At 43.4% G+C, this 18,664-nt stretch overlaps 1 protein-coding gene across 9 annotated transcripts in view; it reads right to left on the bottom strand.

Moving 5' to 3' along the window:
- Window positions 1-18,664, bottom strand: part of ryr2a (ryanodine receptor 2a (cardiac)) — a 368,722-nt gene that overhangs the window by 317,818 nt on the left and 32,240 nt on the right. For all 9 annotated transcript variants that reach the window (XR_016491186.1, XR_016491187.1, XM_090217869.1 and 6 more), the window contains 2 exons: window positions 17,398-17,519; window positions 12,441-12,624 (listed from right to left, as the gene is read on the bottom strand). Coding sequence is in view for 7 of the 9 variants with exons in the window: in XM_090217869.1 (XP_090073995.1) it covers window positions 12,441-12,624; window positions 17,398-17,519 (306 nt within the window). In the remaining 2 variants the exon portion in view is untranslated. The remainder of the gene's footprint in view (window positions 1-12,440; window positions 12,625-17,397; window positions 17,520-18,664) is intronic.

Genomic DNA, 18,664 nt, shown 5'->3' with positions numbered 1-18,664 from the left:
ATAGTGTATAATAGTGTATAATAGTGTATCATAGTCTATCCTCATACATAGTGTATCATAGTGTATCATAGTATACCATAGTGTATCCTCATACACAGTGTATCCTAGTGTATCATAGTGTATCATAGTGTATCATCATACATAGTGTATCCTAGTGTATCATCGTGTATCAGAGTGTATCACAGCGTATCATAGTGTATCCTAATACATAGTGTATCATCGTGTATCCTCATACATATCGTATCATAGTGTATCATAGTATATCATAGTGTATCATAGTGTATCATAGTGTATCACAGGATATCATAGTGTATCCTCATACATAGTGTATCAGAGTGTATTATCATACATAGTGTATCATAGTGTATCCTAGTGTATCATAGTGTATCATAGTGTATCATCATACATAGTGTATCCTAGTGTATCATAGTGTATCCTAGTGTATCATTGTGTATCAGAGTGTATCACAGTGTATCATAGTGTATCCTTATACATATTGTATCATAGTGTATCATAGTGTATCATAGTATATCATAGTGTATCATAGTGTATCATAGTGTATCACAGGATATCATAGTGTATCCTCATACATAGTGTATCATAGTGTATCCTCATACATAGTGTATCATAGTGTATCATAGTGTATTATCATACATAGTGTATCATAGTGTATCCTCATACATAGTGATCTTATTGTATCATAGTGTATCATAGTGTATCATAGTGTATCATATTGTATCCTCATACACAGTGTATCCTAGTGTATCATCGTGTATCAGAGTGTATCACAGTGTATCATAGTGTATCCTAATACATAGTGTATCATAGTGTATCCTTATACATATTGTATCATAGTGCATCATAGTATATCATAGTGTATCATAGTGTATCATAGTGTATCACAGGATATCATAGTGTATCATAGTGTATCACAGTATATCATAGTGTATCATAGTATATCACAGTGTATCCTCATACATAGTGTATCATAGTATATCATAGTGTATCATAGTGTATCATAGTGTATCACAGTATATCATAGTGTATCATAGTGTATCACAGTATATCATAGTGTATCATAGTATATCACAGTGTATCCTCATACATAGTGTATCATAGTGTATCATATTGTATCATAGTGTATCATAGTGTATCATATTGTATCATAGTGTATAATAGTATATCATAGTGTATCATAGTGTATCCTCATACATAGTGTATCATAGTGTATCATAGTGTAACCTCATACATAGTATATCATAGTGTATCATAGTGTATCCTCATACATTGTATATCATAGTATATCATAGTGTATCATAGTGTATCATAGTGTATCCTCATACATAGTGTATCATAGTATATCATAGTGTATCATAGTGTATCATAGTGTATCCTCATACATAGTGTATCATAGTATATCATAGTGTATCATAGTGTATCATAGTATATCATAGTGTATCATAATGTATCCTCATACATAGTATATCATAGTGTATCATAATGTATCCTCATACATAGTGTATCATAGTATATTATAGTGTATCCTCATACATAGTGTATCATAGTGTAACCTCATACATAGTGTATCATAGTGTATCCTCATACATAGTGTATCATAGTGTATCCTCATACATAGAGTATCATAGTGTATCCTCATACATAGTGTATCATAGTGTATCATAGTCTAACCTCATACATAGTGTATCATAGTGTATCCTCATACATTGTATATCATAGTGCATCATAGTGTATCATAGTGTATCCTCATACATAGTATATCATAGTGTATCATAATGTATCCTCATACATAGTATATCATAGTGTAACCTCATACATAGTGTATCATAGTGTATCCTCATACATAGTGTATCATAGTGTATCCTCATACATAGAGTATCATAGTGTATCATATTGTATCATAGTGTATAATAGTATAGCATAGTGTATCATAGTGTATCATAGTATATCATAGTGTATCCTCATACATAGTGTATCATAGTGTATCACAGTATATCATAGTGTATCATAGGGTATCCTCATACATAGTGTATAATAGTGTATAATAGTGTATCATAGTCTATCCTCATACATAGTGTATCATAGTGTATCATAGTATACCATAGTGTATCCTCATACACAGTGTATCCTAGTGTATCATAGTGTATCATAGTGTATCATCATACATAGTGTATCCTAGTGTATCATCGTGTATCAGAGTGTATCACAGTGTATCATAGTGTATCCTAATACATAGTGTATCATCGTGTATCCTCATACATATCGTATCATAGTGTATCATAGTATATCATAGTGTATCATAGTGTATCATAGTGTATCACAGGATATCATAGTGTATCCTCATACATAGTGTATAAGAGTGTATTATCATACATAGTGTATCATAGTGTATCCTAGTGTATCATAGTGTATCATAGTGTATCATCATACATAGTGTATCCTAGTGTATCATAGTGTATCCTAGTGTATCATTGTGTATCAGAGTGTATCACAGTGTATCATAGTGTATCCTTATACATATTGTATCATAGTGTATCATAGTGTATCATAGTATATCATAGTGTATCATAGTGTATCATAGTGTATCACAGGATATCATAGTGTATCCTCATACATAGTGTATCATAGTGTATCCTCATACATAGTGTATCATAGTGTATCATAGTGTATTATCATACATAGTGTATCATAGTGTATCCTCATACATAGTGATCTTATTGTATCATAGTGTATCATAGTGTATCATAGTGTATCATATTGTATCCTCATACACAGTGTATCCTAGTGTATCATCGTGTATCAGAGTGTATCACAGTGTATCATAGTGTATCCTAATACATAGTGTATCATAGTGTATCCTTATACATATTGTATCATAGTGCATCATAGTATATCATAGTGTATCATAGTGTATCATAGTGTATCACAGGATATCATAGTGTATCATAGTGTATCACAGTATATCATAGTGTATCATAGTATATCACAGTGTATCCTCATACATAGTGTATCATAGTATATCATAGTGTATCATAGTGTATCATAGTGTATCACAGTATATCATAGTGTATCATAGTGTATCACAGTATATCATAGTGTATCATAGTATATCACAGTGTATCCTCATACATAGTGTATCATAGTGTATCATATTGTATCATAGTGTATCATAGTGTATCATATTGTATCATAGTGTATAATAGTATATCATAGTGTATCATAGTGTATCCTCATACATAGTGTATCATAGTGTATCATAGTGTAACCTCATACATAGTATATCATAGTGTATCATAGTGTATCCTCATACATTGTATATCATAGTATATCATAGTGTATCATAGTGTATCATAGTGTATCCTCATACATAGTGTATCATAGTATATCATAGTGTATCATAGTGTATCATAGTGTATCCTCATACATAGTGTATCATAGTATATCATAGTGTATCATAGTGTATCATAGTATATCATAGTGTATCATAATGTATCCTCATACATAGTATATCATAGTGTATCATAATGTATCCTCATACATAGTGTATCATAGTATATCATAGTGTATCCTCATACATAGTGTATCATAGTGTAACCTCATACATAGTGTATCATAGTGTATCCTCATACATAGTGTATCATAGTGTATCCTCATACATAGAGTATCATAGTGTATCATAGTGTATTATCATACATAGTGTATCATAGTGTATCCTCATACATAGTGATCTTATTGTATCATAGTGTATCATAGTGTATCATAGTGTATCATATTGTATCCTCATACACAGTGTATCCTAGTGTATCATCGTGTATCAGAGTGTATCACAGTGTATCATAGTGTATCATAGTGTATCACAGGATATCATAGTGTATCCTCATACATAGTGTATCATAGTGTATCCTCATACATAGTGTATCATAGTGTATCATAGTGTATTATCATACATAGTGTATCATAGTGTATCCTCATACATAGTGATCTTATTGTATCATAGTGTATCATAGTGTATCATAGTGTATCATATTGTATCCTCATACACAGTGTATCCTAGTGTATCATCGTGTATCAGAGTGTATCACAGTGTATCATAGTGTATCCTAATACATAGTGTATCATAGTGTATCCTTATACATATTGTATCATAGTGCATCATAGTATATCATAGTGTATCATAGTGTATCATAGTGTATCACAGGATATCATAGTGTATCCTCATACATAGTGTATCATAGTGTATCCTCATACATAGTGTATCATAGTGTATCATAGTGTATTATCATACATAGTGTATCATAGTGTATCCTCATACATAGTGATCTTATTGTATCATAGTGTATCATAGTATATCATAGTGTATCATAGTATATCATAGTGTATCATAGTATATTATAGAGTATCATAGTGTATCACAGTATATCATAGTGTATCATAGAGTATCATAGTGTATCATAGCATATCATAGTGTACCATAGTGTATCCTCATACATAGTGTATCATAGTGTATCATAGTGTATCATAGTGTAACCTCATACATAGTGTATCCTCATACATAGTGTATCATAGTGTATCATAATGTATCCCCATACATTTTATATCATAGTGTATCATAGTGTATCATCATACATAGTGTATCCTAGTGTATCCTAGTGTATCATAGTGTATCATCATACATAGTGTATCCTAGTGTATCATAGTGTAACCTCATACATAGTATATCATAGTGTATCATAGAGTATCATAGTGTATCATAGTATATCATAGTGTATCATAATGTATCCTCATACATAGTATATCATAGTGTATCATAGTGTATCATCATACATAGTGTATCCTAGTGTATCCTAGTGTATCATAGTGTATCATCATACATAGTGTATCATAGTGTATCATAGTGTAACCTCATACATAGTATATCATAGTGTGATCTGTAGTGTCATGACTGCTCTCTAACAGAAGAAACAGGGATGTGATCTGAAGTGTCATGACTGCTCTCTAACAGGAGAGACAGAGAAACAGGGATGTGATCTGAAGTGTCATGACTGCTCTCTAACAGGAGAAACAGGGATGTGATCTGCAGTGTCATGACTGCTCTCTAACAGGAGAGACAGAGAAACAGGGATGTGATCTGCAGTGTCATGACTGCTCTCTAACAGGAGAGACAGAGAAACAGGGATGTGATCTGTAGTGTCATGACTGCTCTCTAACAGGAGAGACAGAGAAACAGGGATGTGATCTGTAGTGTCATGACTGCTCTCTAACAGGAGAGACAGAGAAACAGGGATGTGATCTGTAGTGTCATGACTGCTCTCTAACAGGAGAGACAGAGAAACAGGGATGTGATCTGTAGTGTTATGACTGCTCTCTAACAGGAGAAACAGAGAAACAGGGATGTGATCTGTAGTGTTATGACTGCTGTCTAACAGGAGAAACAGAGAAACAGGGATGTGATCTGTAGTGTCATGACTGCTCTCTAACAGGAGAAACAGAGAAACAGGGATGTGATCAGTAGTGTCATGACTGCTGTCTAACAGGAGAAACAGGGATGTGATCTGTAGTGTCATGACTGCTCTCTAACAGGAGAAACAGGGATGTGATCTGTAGTGTCATGACTGCTCTCTAACAGGAGAGACAGAGAAACAGGGATGTGATCTGTAGTGTCATGACTGCTCTCTAACAGGAGAGACAGAGAAACAGGGATGTGATCAGTAGTGTTATGACTGCTCTCTAACAGGAGAGACAGAGAAACAGGGATGTGATCTGTAGTGTCATGACTGCTCTCTAACAGGAGAAACAGGGATGTGATCTGTAGTGTCATGACTGCTGTCTAACAGGAGAGACAGAGAAACAGGGATGTGATCTGTAGTGTCATGACTGCTGTCTAACAGGAGAAACAGGGATGTGATCTGTAGTGTCATGACTGCTCTCTAACAGGAGAAACAGAGAAACAGGGATGTGATCTGTAGTGTCATGACTGCTTTCTAACAGGAGAGACAGGGATGTGATCTGTAGTGTCATGACTGCTTTCTAACAGGAGAGACAGAGAAACAGGGATGTGATCTGTAGTGTCATGACTGCTCTCTAACAGGAGAGACAGAGAAACAGGGATGTGATCTGTAGTGTCATGACTGCTCTCTAACAGGAGAGACAGAGAAACAGGGATGTGATCTGTAGTGTCATGACTGCTTTCTAACAGGAGAGACAGGGATGTGATCTGTAGTGTCATGACTGCTTTCTAACAGGAGAGACAGGGATGTGATCTGTAGTGTCATGACTGCTGTCTAACAGGAGAAACAGAGATGTGATCAGTAGTGTCATGACTGCTCTCTAACAGGAGAGACAGAAACAGGGATGTGATCTGTAGTGTCATGACTGCTCTCTAACAGGAGAAACAGGGATGTGATCTGTAGTGTCATGACTGCTCTCTAACAGGAGAGACAGAGAAACAGGGATGTGATCTGTAGTGTCATGACTGCTCTCTAACAGGAGAGACAGAGAAACAGGGATGTGATCTGTAGTGTCATGACTGCTCTCTAACAGGAGAGACAGAGAAACAGGGATGTGATCAGTAGTGTTATGACTGCTCTCTAACAGGAGAAACAGGGATGTGATCTGTAGTGTCATGACTGCTGTCTAACAGGAGAAACAGGGATGTGATCAGTAGTGTTCTGACTGCTCTCTAACAGGAGAGACAGAGAAACAGGGATGTGATCTGCAGTGTTATGACTGCTCTCTAACAGGAGAAACAGGGATGTGATCTGTAGTGTCATGACTGCTCTCTAACAGGAGAGACAGGGATGTGATCTGTAGTGTTATGACTGCTCTCTAACAGGAGAGACAGGGATGTGATCTGTAGTGTTATGACTGCTCTCTAACAGGAGAGACAGAGAAACAGGGATGTGATCTGTAGTGTCATGACTGCTCTCTAACAGGAGAGACAGAGAAACAGGGATGTGATCTGTAGTGTCATGACTGCTCTCTAACAGGAGAGACAGAGAAACAGGGATGTGATCTGTAGTGTCATGACTGCTCTCTAACAGGAGAGACAGGGATGTGATCTGTAGTGTCATGACTGCTCTCTAACAGGAGAAACAGGGATGTGATCAGTAGTGTTATGACTGCTCTCTAACAGGAGAAACAGGGATGTGATCTGTAGTGTCATGACTGCTCTCTAACAGGAGAGACAGAGAAACAGGGATGTGATCTGCAGTGTCATGACTGCTCTCTAACAGGAGAGACAGAGAAACAGGGATGTGATCTGTAGTGTCATGACTGCTGTCTAACAGGAGAAACAGGGATGTGATCTGCAGTGTTCTGACTGCTCTCTAACAGGAGAGACAGAGAAACAGGGATGTGATCTGTAGTGTCATGACTGCTCTCTAACAGGAGAGACAGAGAAACAGGGATGTGATCAGTAGTGTTATGACTGCTGTCTAACAGGAGAAACAGGGATGTGATCTGTAGTGTCATGACTGCTCTGTAACAGGAGAAACAGGGATGTGATCTGCAGTGTCATGACTGCTCTCTAACAGGAGAAACAGGGATGTGATCAGTAGTGTTATGACTGCTCTCTAACAGGAGAAACAGGGATGTGATCTGTAGTGTCATGACTGCTGTCTAACAGGAGAAACAGGGATGTGATCTGCAGTGTTCTGACTGCTCTCTAACAGGAGAGACAGAGAAACAGGGATGTGATCAGTAGTGTCATGACTGCTCTCTAACAGGAGAAACAGGGATGTGATCTGCAGTGTCATGACTGCTCTCTAACAGGAGAGACAGAGAAACAGGGATGTGATCTGTAGTGTCATGACTGCTCTCTAACAGGAGAGACAGAGAAACAGGGATGTGATCTGTAGTGTCATGACTGCTTTCTAACAGGAGAGACAGAGAAACAGGGATGTGATCTGTAGTGTCATGACTGCTCTCTAACAGGAGAGACAGAGAAACAGGGATGTGATCAGTAGTGTTATGACTGCTCTCTAACAGGAGAAACAGGGATGTGATCTGCAGTGTCATGACTGCTCTCTAACAGGAGAGACAGAGAAACAGGGATGTGATCTGCAGTGTTCTGACTGCTCTCTAACAGGAGAGACAGAGAAACAGGGATGTGATCTGTAGTGTCATGACTGCTCTCTAACAGGAGAGACAGAGAAACAGGGATGTGATCAGTAGTGTTATGACTGCTGTCTAACAGGAGAAACAGGGATGTGATCTGTAGTGTCATGACTGCTCTGTAACAGGAGAGACAGGGATGTGATCTGCAGTGTTATGACTGCTCTCTAACAGGAGAAACAGGGATGTGATCAGTAGTGTTATGACTGCTCTCTAACAGGAGAAACAGAGAAACAGGGATGTGATCTGCAGTGTTCTGACTGCTCTCTAACAGGAGAAACAGGGATGTGATCTGTAGTGTCATGACTGCTCTCTAACAGAGAAACAGGGATGTGATCTGCAGTGTTCTGACTGCTCTCTAACAGGAGAAACAGGGATGTGATCTGTAGTGTCATGACTGCTCTCTAACAGAGAAACAGGGATGTGATCTGTAGTGTCATGACTGCTCTCTAACAGAGAAACAGGGATGTGATCTGTAGTGTCATGACTGCTCTCTAACAGGAGAGACAGAGAAACAGGGATGTGATCTGTAGTGTCATGACTGCTCTCTAACAGAGAAACAGGGATGTGATCTGTAGTGTCATGACTGCTCTCTAACAGGAGAGACAGAGAAACAGGGATGTGATCTGTAGTGTCATGACTGCTCTCTAACAGAGAAACAAGGATGTGATCAGTAGTGTCATGACTGCTCTCTAACAGGAGAAACAGGGATGTGATCTGTAGTGTCATGACTGCTTTCTAACAGGAGAGACAGGGATGTGATCTGTAGTGTCATGACTGCTCTCTAACAGGAGAAACAGAGAAACAGGGATGTGATCTGTAGTGTCATGACTGCTCTCTAACAGGAGAGACAGGGATGTGATCTGTAGTGTCATGACTGCTCTCTAACAGGAGAAACAGAGAAACAGGGATGTGATCTGTAGTGTCATGACTGCTTTCTAACAGGAGAGACAGGGATGTGATCTGTAGTGTCATGACTGCTTTCTAACAGGAGAGACAGGGATGTGATCTGTAGTGTCATGACTGCTGTCTAACAGGAGAAACAGAGAAACAGGGATGTGATCTGTAGTGTTATGACTGCTCTCTAACAGGAGAGACAGAGAAACAGGGATGTGATCTGTAGTGTCATGACTGCTCTCTAACAGGAGAGACAGAGAAACAGGGATGTGATCTGTAGTGTCATGACTGCTCTCTAACAGGAGAGACAGGGATGTGATCTGTAGTGTCATGACTGCTCTCTAACAGGAGAGACAGGGATGTGATCTGTAGTGTCATGACTGCCCTCTAACAGGAGAAACAGAGAAACAGGGATGTGATCTGTAGTGTCATGACTGCTTTCTAACAGGAGAGACAGGGATGTGATCTGTAGTGTCATGACTGCTTTCTAACAGGAGAGACAGGGATGTGATCTGTAGTGTCATGACTGCTGTCTAACAGGAGAAACAGAGAAACAGGGATGTGATCTGTAGTGTTATGACTGCTCTCTAACAGGAGAGACAGAGAAACAGGGATGTGATCTGTAGTGTCATGACTGCTCTCTAACAGGAGAGACAGAGAAACAGGGATGTGATCTGTAGTGTCATGACTGCTCTCTAACAGGAGAAACAGGGATGTGATCAGTAGTGTTATGACTGCTCTCTAACAGGAGAGACAGGGATGTGATCTGTAGTGTCATGACTGCTCTCTAACAGAGAAACAGGGATGTGATCTGTAGTGTCATGACTGCTCTCTAACAGGAGAAACAGAGAAACAGGGATGTGATCTGTAGTGTTATGACTGCTCTCTAACAGGAGAGACAGAGAAACAGGGATGTGATCTGTAGTGTCATGACTGCTCTCTAACAGGAGAGACAGAGAAACAGGGATGTGATCTGTAGTGTCATGACTGCTCTCTAACAGGAGAAACAGAGAAACAGGGATGTGATCTGTAGTGTTATGACTGCTCTCTAACAGGAGAAACAGAGAAACAGGGATGTGATCTGTAGTGTCATGACTGCTCTCTAACAGGAGAGACAGAGAAACAGGGATGTGATCTGTAGTGTTATGACTGCTCTCTAACAGGAGAGACAGAGAAACAGGGATGTGATCTGTAGTGTCATGACTGCTCTCTAACAGGAGAAACAGAGAAACAGGGATGTGATCTGTAGTGTTATGACTGCTCTCTAACAGAGAAACAGGGATGTGATCTGTAGTGTCATGACTGCTCTCTAACAGAGAAACAGGGATGTGATCTGTAGTGTCATGACTGCTCTCTAACAGGAGAGACAGAGAAACAGGGATGTGATCTGTAGTGTCATGACTGCTCTCTAACAGAGAAACAGGGATGTGATCTGTAGTGTCATGACTGCTCTCTAACAGAGAAACAGGGATGTGATCTGTAGTGTCATGACTGCTCTCTAACAGGAGAAACAGGGATGTGATCTGTAGTGTCATGACTGCTCTCTAACAGGAGAGACAGAAACAGGGATGTGATCTGTAGTGTCATGACTGCTCTCTAACAGGAGAGACAGAGAAACAGAGATGTGATCTGTAGTGTCATGACTGCTCTCTAACAGGAGAAACAGGGATGTGATCTGTAGTGTCATGACTGCTCTCTAACAGGAGAAACAGGCATGTAATCTGTAGTGTCATGACTGCTCTCTAACAGGAGAAACAGGGATGTGATCTGTAGTGTCATGACTGCTCTCTAACAGGAGAGACAGAAACAGGGATGTGATCTGCAGTGTCATGACTGCTCAATAACAGGAGAGACAGAGAAACAGGGATGTGATCTGTAGTGTCATGACTGCTCTCTAACAGGAGAGACAGAGAAACAGGGATGTGATCTGTAGTGTCATGACTGCTCAATAACAGGAGAGACAGAGAAACAGGGATGTGATCTGTAGTGTCATGACTGCTTTCTAACAGGAGAGACAGAGAAACAGGGATGTGATCTGCAGTGTCATGACTGCTCTCTAACAGGAGAAACAGGGATGTGATCTGTAGTGTCATGACTGCTCTCTAACAGGAGAAACAGGCATGTAATCTGTAGTGTCATGACTGCTCTCTAACAGGAGAAACAGGGATGTGATCTGTAGTGTCATGACTGCTCTCTAACAGGAGAGACAGAAACAGGGATGTGATCTGCAGTGTCATGACTGCTCAAAAACAGGAGAGACAGAGAAACAGGGATGTGATCTGTAGTGTCATGACTGCTCTCTAACAGGAGAGACAGAGAAACAGGGATGTGATCTGCAGTGTCATGACTGCTCAATAACAGGAGAAACAGGGATGTGATCTGTAGTGTCATGACTGCTCTCTAACAGGAGAGACAGAGAAACAGGGATGTGATCTGTAGTGTCATGACTGCTTTCTAACAGGAGAGACAGAGAAACAGGGATGTGATCTGCAGTGTCATGACTGCTCTCTAACAGGAGAAACAGGGATGTGATCTGTAGTGTCATGACTGCTCTGTAACAGGAGAAACAGGCATGTAATCTGTAGTGTCATGACTGCTCTCTAACAGGAGAAACAGGGATGTGATCTGTAGTGTCATGACTGCTCTCTAACAGGAGAGACAGAAACAGGGATGTGATCTGCAGTGTCATGACTGCTCAAAAACAGGAGAGACAGAGAAACAGGGATGTGATCTGTAGTGTCATGACTGCTCTCTAACAGGAGAGACAGAGAAACAGGGATGTGATCTGCAGTGTCATGACTGCTCAATAACAGGAGAAACAGAGAAACAGGGATGTGATCTGTAGTGTCATGACTGCTTTCTAACAGGAGAGACAGAGAAACAGGGATGTGATCTGCAGTGTCATGACTGCTCTCTAACAGGAGAGACAGAGAAACAGGGATGTGATCTGTAGTGTCATGACTGCTGTCTAACAGGAGAAACAGGGATGTGATCTGCAGTGTTCTGACTGCTCTCTAAGAGGAGAGACAGAGAAACAGGGATGTGATCTGTAGTGTTATGACTGCTCTCTAACAGGAGAGACAGAGAAACAGGGATGTGATCTGTAGTGTCATGACTGCTCTCTAACAGAGAAACAGGGATGTGATCTGCAGTGTTCTGACTGCTCTCTAACAGGAGAAACAGGGATGTGATCTGTAGTGTCATGACTGCTCTCTAACAGGAGAAACAGGGATGTGATCTGCAGTGTTCTGACTGCTCTCTAGAGTGAAACACTAAAATATCCCCGGACAGGAAGAGATGGAGGGACTTTATCAAGGCTTTACGCACCACTTGGCACGATGAGGCCTAAGTAAGTAAATGGCTGTTTTGTGATGGTGTCGAATATAACCCCCAGCATGCTCTTTGTTCTCTACCTCTTCCTGGAAGAGGTTCTGTCGGTTCTTTAGGGCTCGGAGGCGGTTCTGCTTGTCCTCGTGCTCCAGGTGCTCGTCAGGAGGCTGGAAGTAGCCAATCAGATCCTGCAGACTCAAACTGACCGACTCGATTGGCAGGTCGAGTGTCGAGGTCTTTCCTTTTTTACTGAGGGTGTCCAGACCTCTGGAACACAGAGAGAGAGACGTTACTGAGGGTGTCCAGACCCCTGGAACACAGAGAGAGAGAGACGTTACTGAGGGTGTCCAGACCCCTGGAACACACAGAGAGAGACGTTACTGAGGGTGTCCAGACCCCTGGAACACAGAGAGAGAGAGAGAGACGTTACTGAGGGTGTCCAGACCCCTGGAACAGAGAGAGAGACGTTACTGAGGGTGTCCAGACCCCTGGAACACAGAGAGAGAGAGAGACGTTACTGAGGGTGTCCAGACCCCTGGAACACAGAGAGAGAGAGAGAGAGACGTTACTGAGGGTGTCCAGACCCCTGGAACACAGAGAGAGAGAGACGTTACTGAGGGTGTCCAGACCCCTGGAACACAGAGAGAGAGAGACGTTACTGAGGGTGTCCAGACCCCTGGAACACAGAGAGAGAGAGACGTTACTGAGGGTGTCCAGACCCCTGGAACACAGAGAGAGAGAGACGTTACTGAGGGTGTCCAGACCCCTGGAACACAGAGAGAGAGAGACGTTACTGAGGGTGTCCAGACCCCTGGAACACAGAGAGAGAGAGACGTTACTGAGGTTGTCCAGATCCCTGGAACACAGAGAGAGAGACGTTACTGAGGGTGTCCAGACCCCTGGAACAGAGAGAGAGAGAGAGAGAGACGTTACTGAGGTTGTCCAGATCCCTGGAACACAGAGAGAGAGAGATGTTACTGAGGGTGTCCAGACCCCTGGAACACAGAGAGAGAGAGACGTTACTGAGGGTGTCCAGATACCCTGGAACACAGAGAGAGAGAGACGTTACTGAGGGTGTCCAGGCCCCTGGAACACAGAGAGAGAGAGAGAGAGAGACGTTACTGAGGGTGTCCAGACCCCTGGAACAGAGAGAGAGAGAGACGTTACTGAGGGTGTCCAGACCCCTGGAACACAGAGAGAGAGAGAGAGAGAGACGTTACTGAGGGTGTCCAGACCCCTGGAACAAAGAGAGAGAGAGACGTTACTGAGGGTGTCCAGACTCCTGGAACACAGAGAGAGCGAGACGTTACTGAGGGTGTCCAGACCCCTGGAACACAGAGAGAGAGAGAGAGAGACGTTACTGAGGGTGTCCAGACCCCTGGAACACAGAGAGAGAGACGTTACTGAGGGTGTCCAGACCCCTGGAATATAGAGAGATGTTACTGAGGGTGTCCAGACCCTTGGAACATAGAGAGATAGATGTTACTGAGGGTGTCCAGACCCCTGGAATATAGAGAGAGAGAGAGACATTACTGAGGGTGTCCAGACCCCTGGAACACAGAGAGAGAGAGAGAGAGAGAGAGAGAGAGAGAGAGAGACGTTACTGAGGGTGTCCAGACCCCTGGAACATAGAGAGAGACGTTACTGAGGGTGTCCAGACCCTGGAACACAGAGAGAGAGACGTTACTGAGGGTGTCCAGACCCCTGGAACACAGAGAGAGAGAGAAGTTACTGAGGGTGTCCAGACCCCTGGAACACAGAGAGAGAGAGAGACATTACTGAGGGTGTCCAGACTCCTGGAATATAGAGAGATGTTACTGAGGGTGTCCAGACCCTTGGAACATAGAGAGAGAGAGATGTTACTGAGGGTGTCCAGACCCCTGGAATATAGAGAGAGAGAGAGACGTTACTGAGGGTGTCCAGACCCCTGGAACACAGAGAGAGACGTTACTGAGGGTGTCCAGACCCTGGAACACAGAGAGAGAGACGTTACTGAGGGTGTCCAGACCCCTGGAACACAGAGAGAGAGAGAAGTTACTGAGGGTGTCCAGACCCCTGGAACACAGAGAGAGAGACGTTACTGAGGGTGTCCAGACCCCTGGAACACAGAGAGAGAGACGTTACTGAGGGTGTCCAGACCCCTGGAACACAGAGAGAGAGACGTTACTGAGGGTGTCCAGACCCCTGGAACACAGAGAGAGAGAGAAGTTACTGAGGGTATCCAGATACCCTGGAACACAGAGAGAGAGAGACGTTACTGAGGGTGTCCAGACCCCTGGAACACAGAGAGAGAGAGAGACGTTACTGAGGGTGTCCAGACCCCTGGAACACAGAGAGAGAGAGAGAGAGAGAGAGAGAGACGTTACTGAGGGTGTCCAGACCCCTGGAACAGAGAGAGAGAGAGAAGTTACTGAGGGTGTCCAGACCCCTGGAACACAGAGAGAGAGACATTATTGAGGGTATCCAGACCCCTGGAACACAGAGAGAGGGAGAAGTTACTGAGGGTGTCCAGACCCCTGGAACACAGAGAGAGAGACATTACTGAGGGTATCCAGACCCCTGGAACACAGAGAGAGAGAGAAGTTACTGAGGGTATCCAGATACCCTGGAATATAGAGAGATGTTACTGAGGGTGTCCAGACCCCTGGAATATATAGAGAGAGAGAGACATTACTGAGGGTGTCCAGACCCCTGGAACACAGAGAGAGAGAGAGAGAGAGAGAGAGAGAGAGAGAGACGTTACTGAGGGTGTCCAGACCCCTGGAACATAGAGAGAGACGTTACTGAGGGTGTCCAGACCCTGGAACACAGAGAGAGAGACGTTACTGAGGGTGTCCAGACCCCTGGAACACAGAGAGAGAGAGAAGTTACTGAGGGTGTCCAGACCCCTGGAACACAGAGAGAGAGAGAGACATTACTGAGGGTGTCCAGACTCCTGGAATATAGAGAGATGTTACTGAGGGTGTCCAGACCCTTGGAACATAGAGAGAGAGAGATGTTACTGAGGGTGTCCAGACCCCTGGAATATAGAGAGAGAGAGAGACGTTACTGAGGGTGTCCAGACCCCTGGAACACAGAGAGAGACGTTACTGAGGGTGTCCAGACCCTGGAACACAGAGAGAGAGACGTTACTGAGGGTGTCCAGACCCCTGGAACACAGAGAGAGAGAGAAGTTACTGAGGGTGTCCAGACCCCTGGAACACAGAGAGAGAGACGTTACTGAGGGTGTCCAGACCCCTGGAACACAGAGAGAGAGACGTTACTGAGGGTGTCCAGACCCCTGGAACACAGAGAGAGAGACGTTACTGAGGGTGTCCAGACCCCTGGAACACAGAGAGAGAGAGAAGTTACTGAGGGTATCCAGATACCCTGGAACACAGAGAGAGAGAGACGTTACTGAGGGTGTCCAGACCCCTGGAACACAGAGAGAGAGAGAGACGTTACTGAGGGTGTCCAGACCCCTGGAACACAGAGAGAGAGAGAGAGAGAGACGTTACTGAGGGTGTCCAGACCCCTGGAACAGAGAGAGAGAGAGAAGTTACTGAGGGTGTCCAGACCCCTGGAACACAGAGAGAGAGACATTATTGAGGGTATCCAGACCCCTGGAACACAGAGAGAGGGAGAAGTTACTGAGGGTGTCCAGACCCCTGGAACACAGAGAGAGAGACATTACTGAGGGTATCCAGACCCCTGGAACACAGAGAGAGAGAGAAGTTACTGAGGGTATCCAGATACCCTGGAACACAGATAGAAACGTTACTGAGGGTGTCCAGACACCTGGAACAGAGAGAGAGAGAGAGACGTTATTGAGGGTATCCAGACCCCTGGAACACAGAGAGAGAGAGAGAAGTTACTGAGGGTGTCCAGACCCCTGGAACACAGAGAGAGAGAGGTTACTGAGGGTGTCCAGACCCCTGGAACACAGAGAGAGAGAGAAGTTACTGAGGGTGTCCAGACCCTTGGAACACAGAGAGAGAGAGAAGTTACTGAGGGTGTCCAGACCCCTGGAACACAGAGAGAGAGACGTTACTGAGGGTGTCCAGATACCCTGGAACACAGATAGAAGAAGACGTTGACTCAGATGTAAAGTGTAAAATGTCTCATTTCACATATTGATCCAACGGTTCGATTGATCCAACTTAAGTGTAAATTCAAGGTTTCCACAGGACAAGCAACACATCATGCAGTGTCTGTGTAGTATACTGTATCTGTCTGTGTAGTCTACTGTATCTGTGTAGTATACTGTATGTCTGTGTTTCACCTAGAGGAGTGTGTACTGTGTGTCCCCATGTTTCACCTAGAGGAGTGTGTACTGTGTATCCCCATGTTTCACCTAGAGGAGTGTGTACTGTGTATCCCCATGTTTCACCTAGAGGAGTGTGTACTGTGTATCCCCATGTTTCACCTAGAGGAGTGTGTACTGTGTATCCCCATGTTTCACCGAGAGGAGTGTGTACTGTGTATCCCCATGTTTCACCTAGAGGAGTGTGTACTGTGTATCCCCATGTTTCACCTAGAGGAGTGTGTACTGTGTATCCCCATTGAGCTGACGTCCCCATGTTTCACCTAGAAGAGTGTGTACTGTGTATCCCCATTGAGCTGACGTCCCCATGTTTCACCTAGAAGAGTGTGTACTGTGTATCCCCATTGAGCTGACGTCCCCATGTTTCACCTAGAGGAGTGTGTCCCCCCATGTTTCACCTAGAGGAGTGTGTACTGTGCATCCCCATGTTTCACCTAGAGGAGTGTGTACTGTGTATCCCCATGTTTCACCTAGAGGAGTGTGTACTGTGTGTCCCCATGTTTCACCTAGAGGAGTGTGTACTGTGTGTCCCCATGTTTCACCTAGAGGAGTGTGTACTGTGTGTCTCCATGTTCCACCTAGAGGAGTGTGTACTGTGTGTCCCCATGTTTCACCTAGAGGAGTGTGTGTCCCCATGTTTCACCTAGAGGAGTGTGTACTGTGTGTCTCCATGTTTCACCTAGAGGAGTGTGTGTCCCCATGTTCCACCTAGAGGAGTGTGTACGGTGTGTCCCCACCTGATGAATCGGTTGAACAGGAAGACGGTACTGCGTATGACCCGTGCGGTACGGGACTCCTCGTGTTGAGAGCGGGACAGGGTCAACCCATCGTCCATGTGACCCTCGTGGTGCATGATGGCCTGAAACAGACACATTGTCACGTTCTGCAGACGCTGAGACAGAACGGGAGAGGTTTTCTGACACGGTTAGCTTTGACACTGTTAGCTTAGCATTGAGAGAGAATGGGAGGTTTCTGACTGTTATCTTTGACACTGTTAGCTTAGCATTGAGACATAATGGGAGGTTTCTGACTGTTATCTTTGACACTGTTATCTTAGCATTGAGACAGAACGGGAGGTTTCTGACACTGTTAGCTTAGCATTGAGACAGAACGGGAGGTTTCTGACACAGTTAGCTTAGCATGATGGCTACGCCCAAAACATCATTACACCGCACTACAAATTCACACGACTCAGAGGTTAAACTGAACCTCTCTCATCAGAACATGTCCCTCACTGAAAACCCATCTGGCTGAATTGATAAATGTCACATCCGCAAACAGGGAGACAGAACGGCTGGCTCTTTGACACTGTTAGCTTAGCATAATAATGCTAATGGTTTTATTCATCAGAATGAGTGTGTTTCTGACACGGTTAGCTTAGCCTAATGGCTTTAATTATATGATATAAGCGTAGCTTAATGGTTTAATTCCAGCGAGACAGCCTGGAGCTGATTGAGAAGAGCTCGTTAGGAAGACATTTATAAAAGTCTGTGAGTCATAACTGCTCCTGCTAGACGCCGGGATGTTAGTCGACCGGCTGAGGAAACCATGGAGACGAGCTGAGACCAGACACCTTCTCCTGGGGACCAGGCTGGGCCCTACAGTATCCTCTCTATAGACTAGATAACTTTCTACACCTGCATTGGCGGGTGTTTGGGGTTTAAGGTTGGGTTTCTGTACAGCACTTTGAGATATCAGCTGATGTACGAAGGGCTTTATAAATACATTTGATTTGATTGATTGACTGGGGACTCGGCAGGGTCCTATACCTATTCCCTATGAAGTGCACCACTTTTTTTTATCAGAGCCCTATGAGCCCTGGTCAGAAGTAGTGCCCTATGAAGTGCACTAATGTTAATAGGGTTGAAGTTGGGACGCAGGCTGTGTTTTAGATCTTCTGATGATGCTGCAGGCTGATGTCCACTCCTTTTCCCACATGTTGTTACGTTACAGCCTTATTCTAAAATAGATTACATTTAACAAATGTTCCTAATTAATTAATCT

This window comes from Oncorhynchus mykiss, chromosome 23, assembly GCF_057628025.1.
Source record: "Oncorhynchus mykiss isolate SJ-2025 chromosome 23, ASM5762802v1, whole genome shotgun sequence".
Classification (NCBI taxonomy): domain Eukaryota; kingdom Metazoa; phylum Chordata; class Actinopteri; order Salmoniformes; family Salmonidae; genus Oncorhynchus; species Oncorhynchus mykiss.
This window is presented reverse-complemented; position numbering and strand designations above follow the sequence as displayed.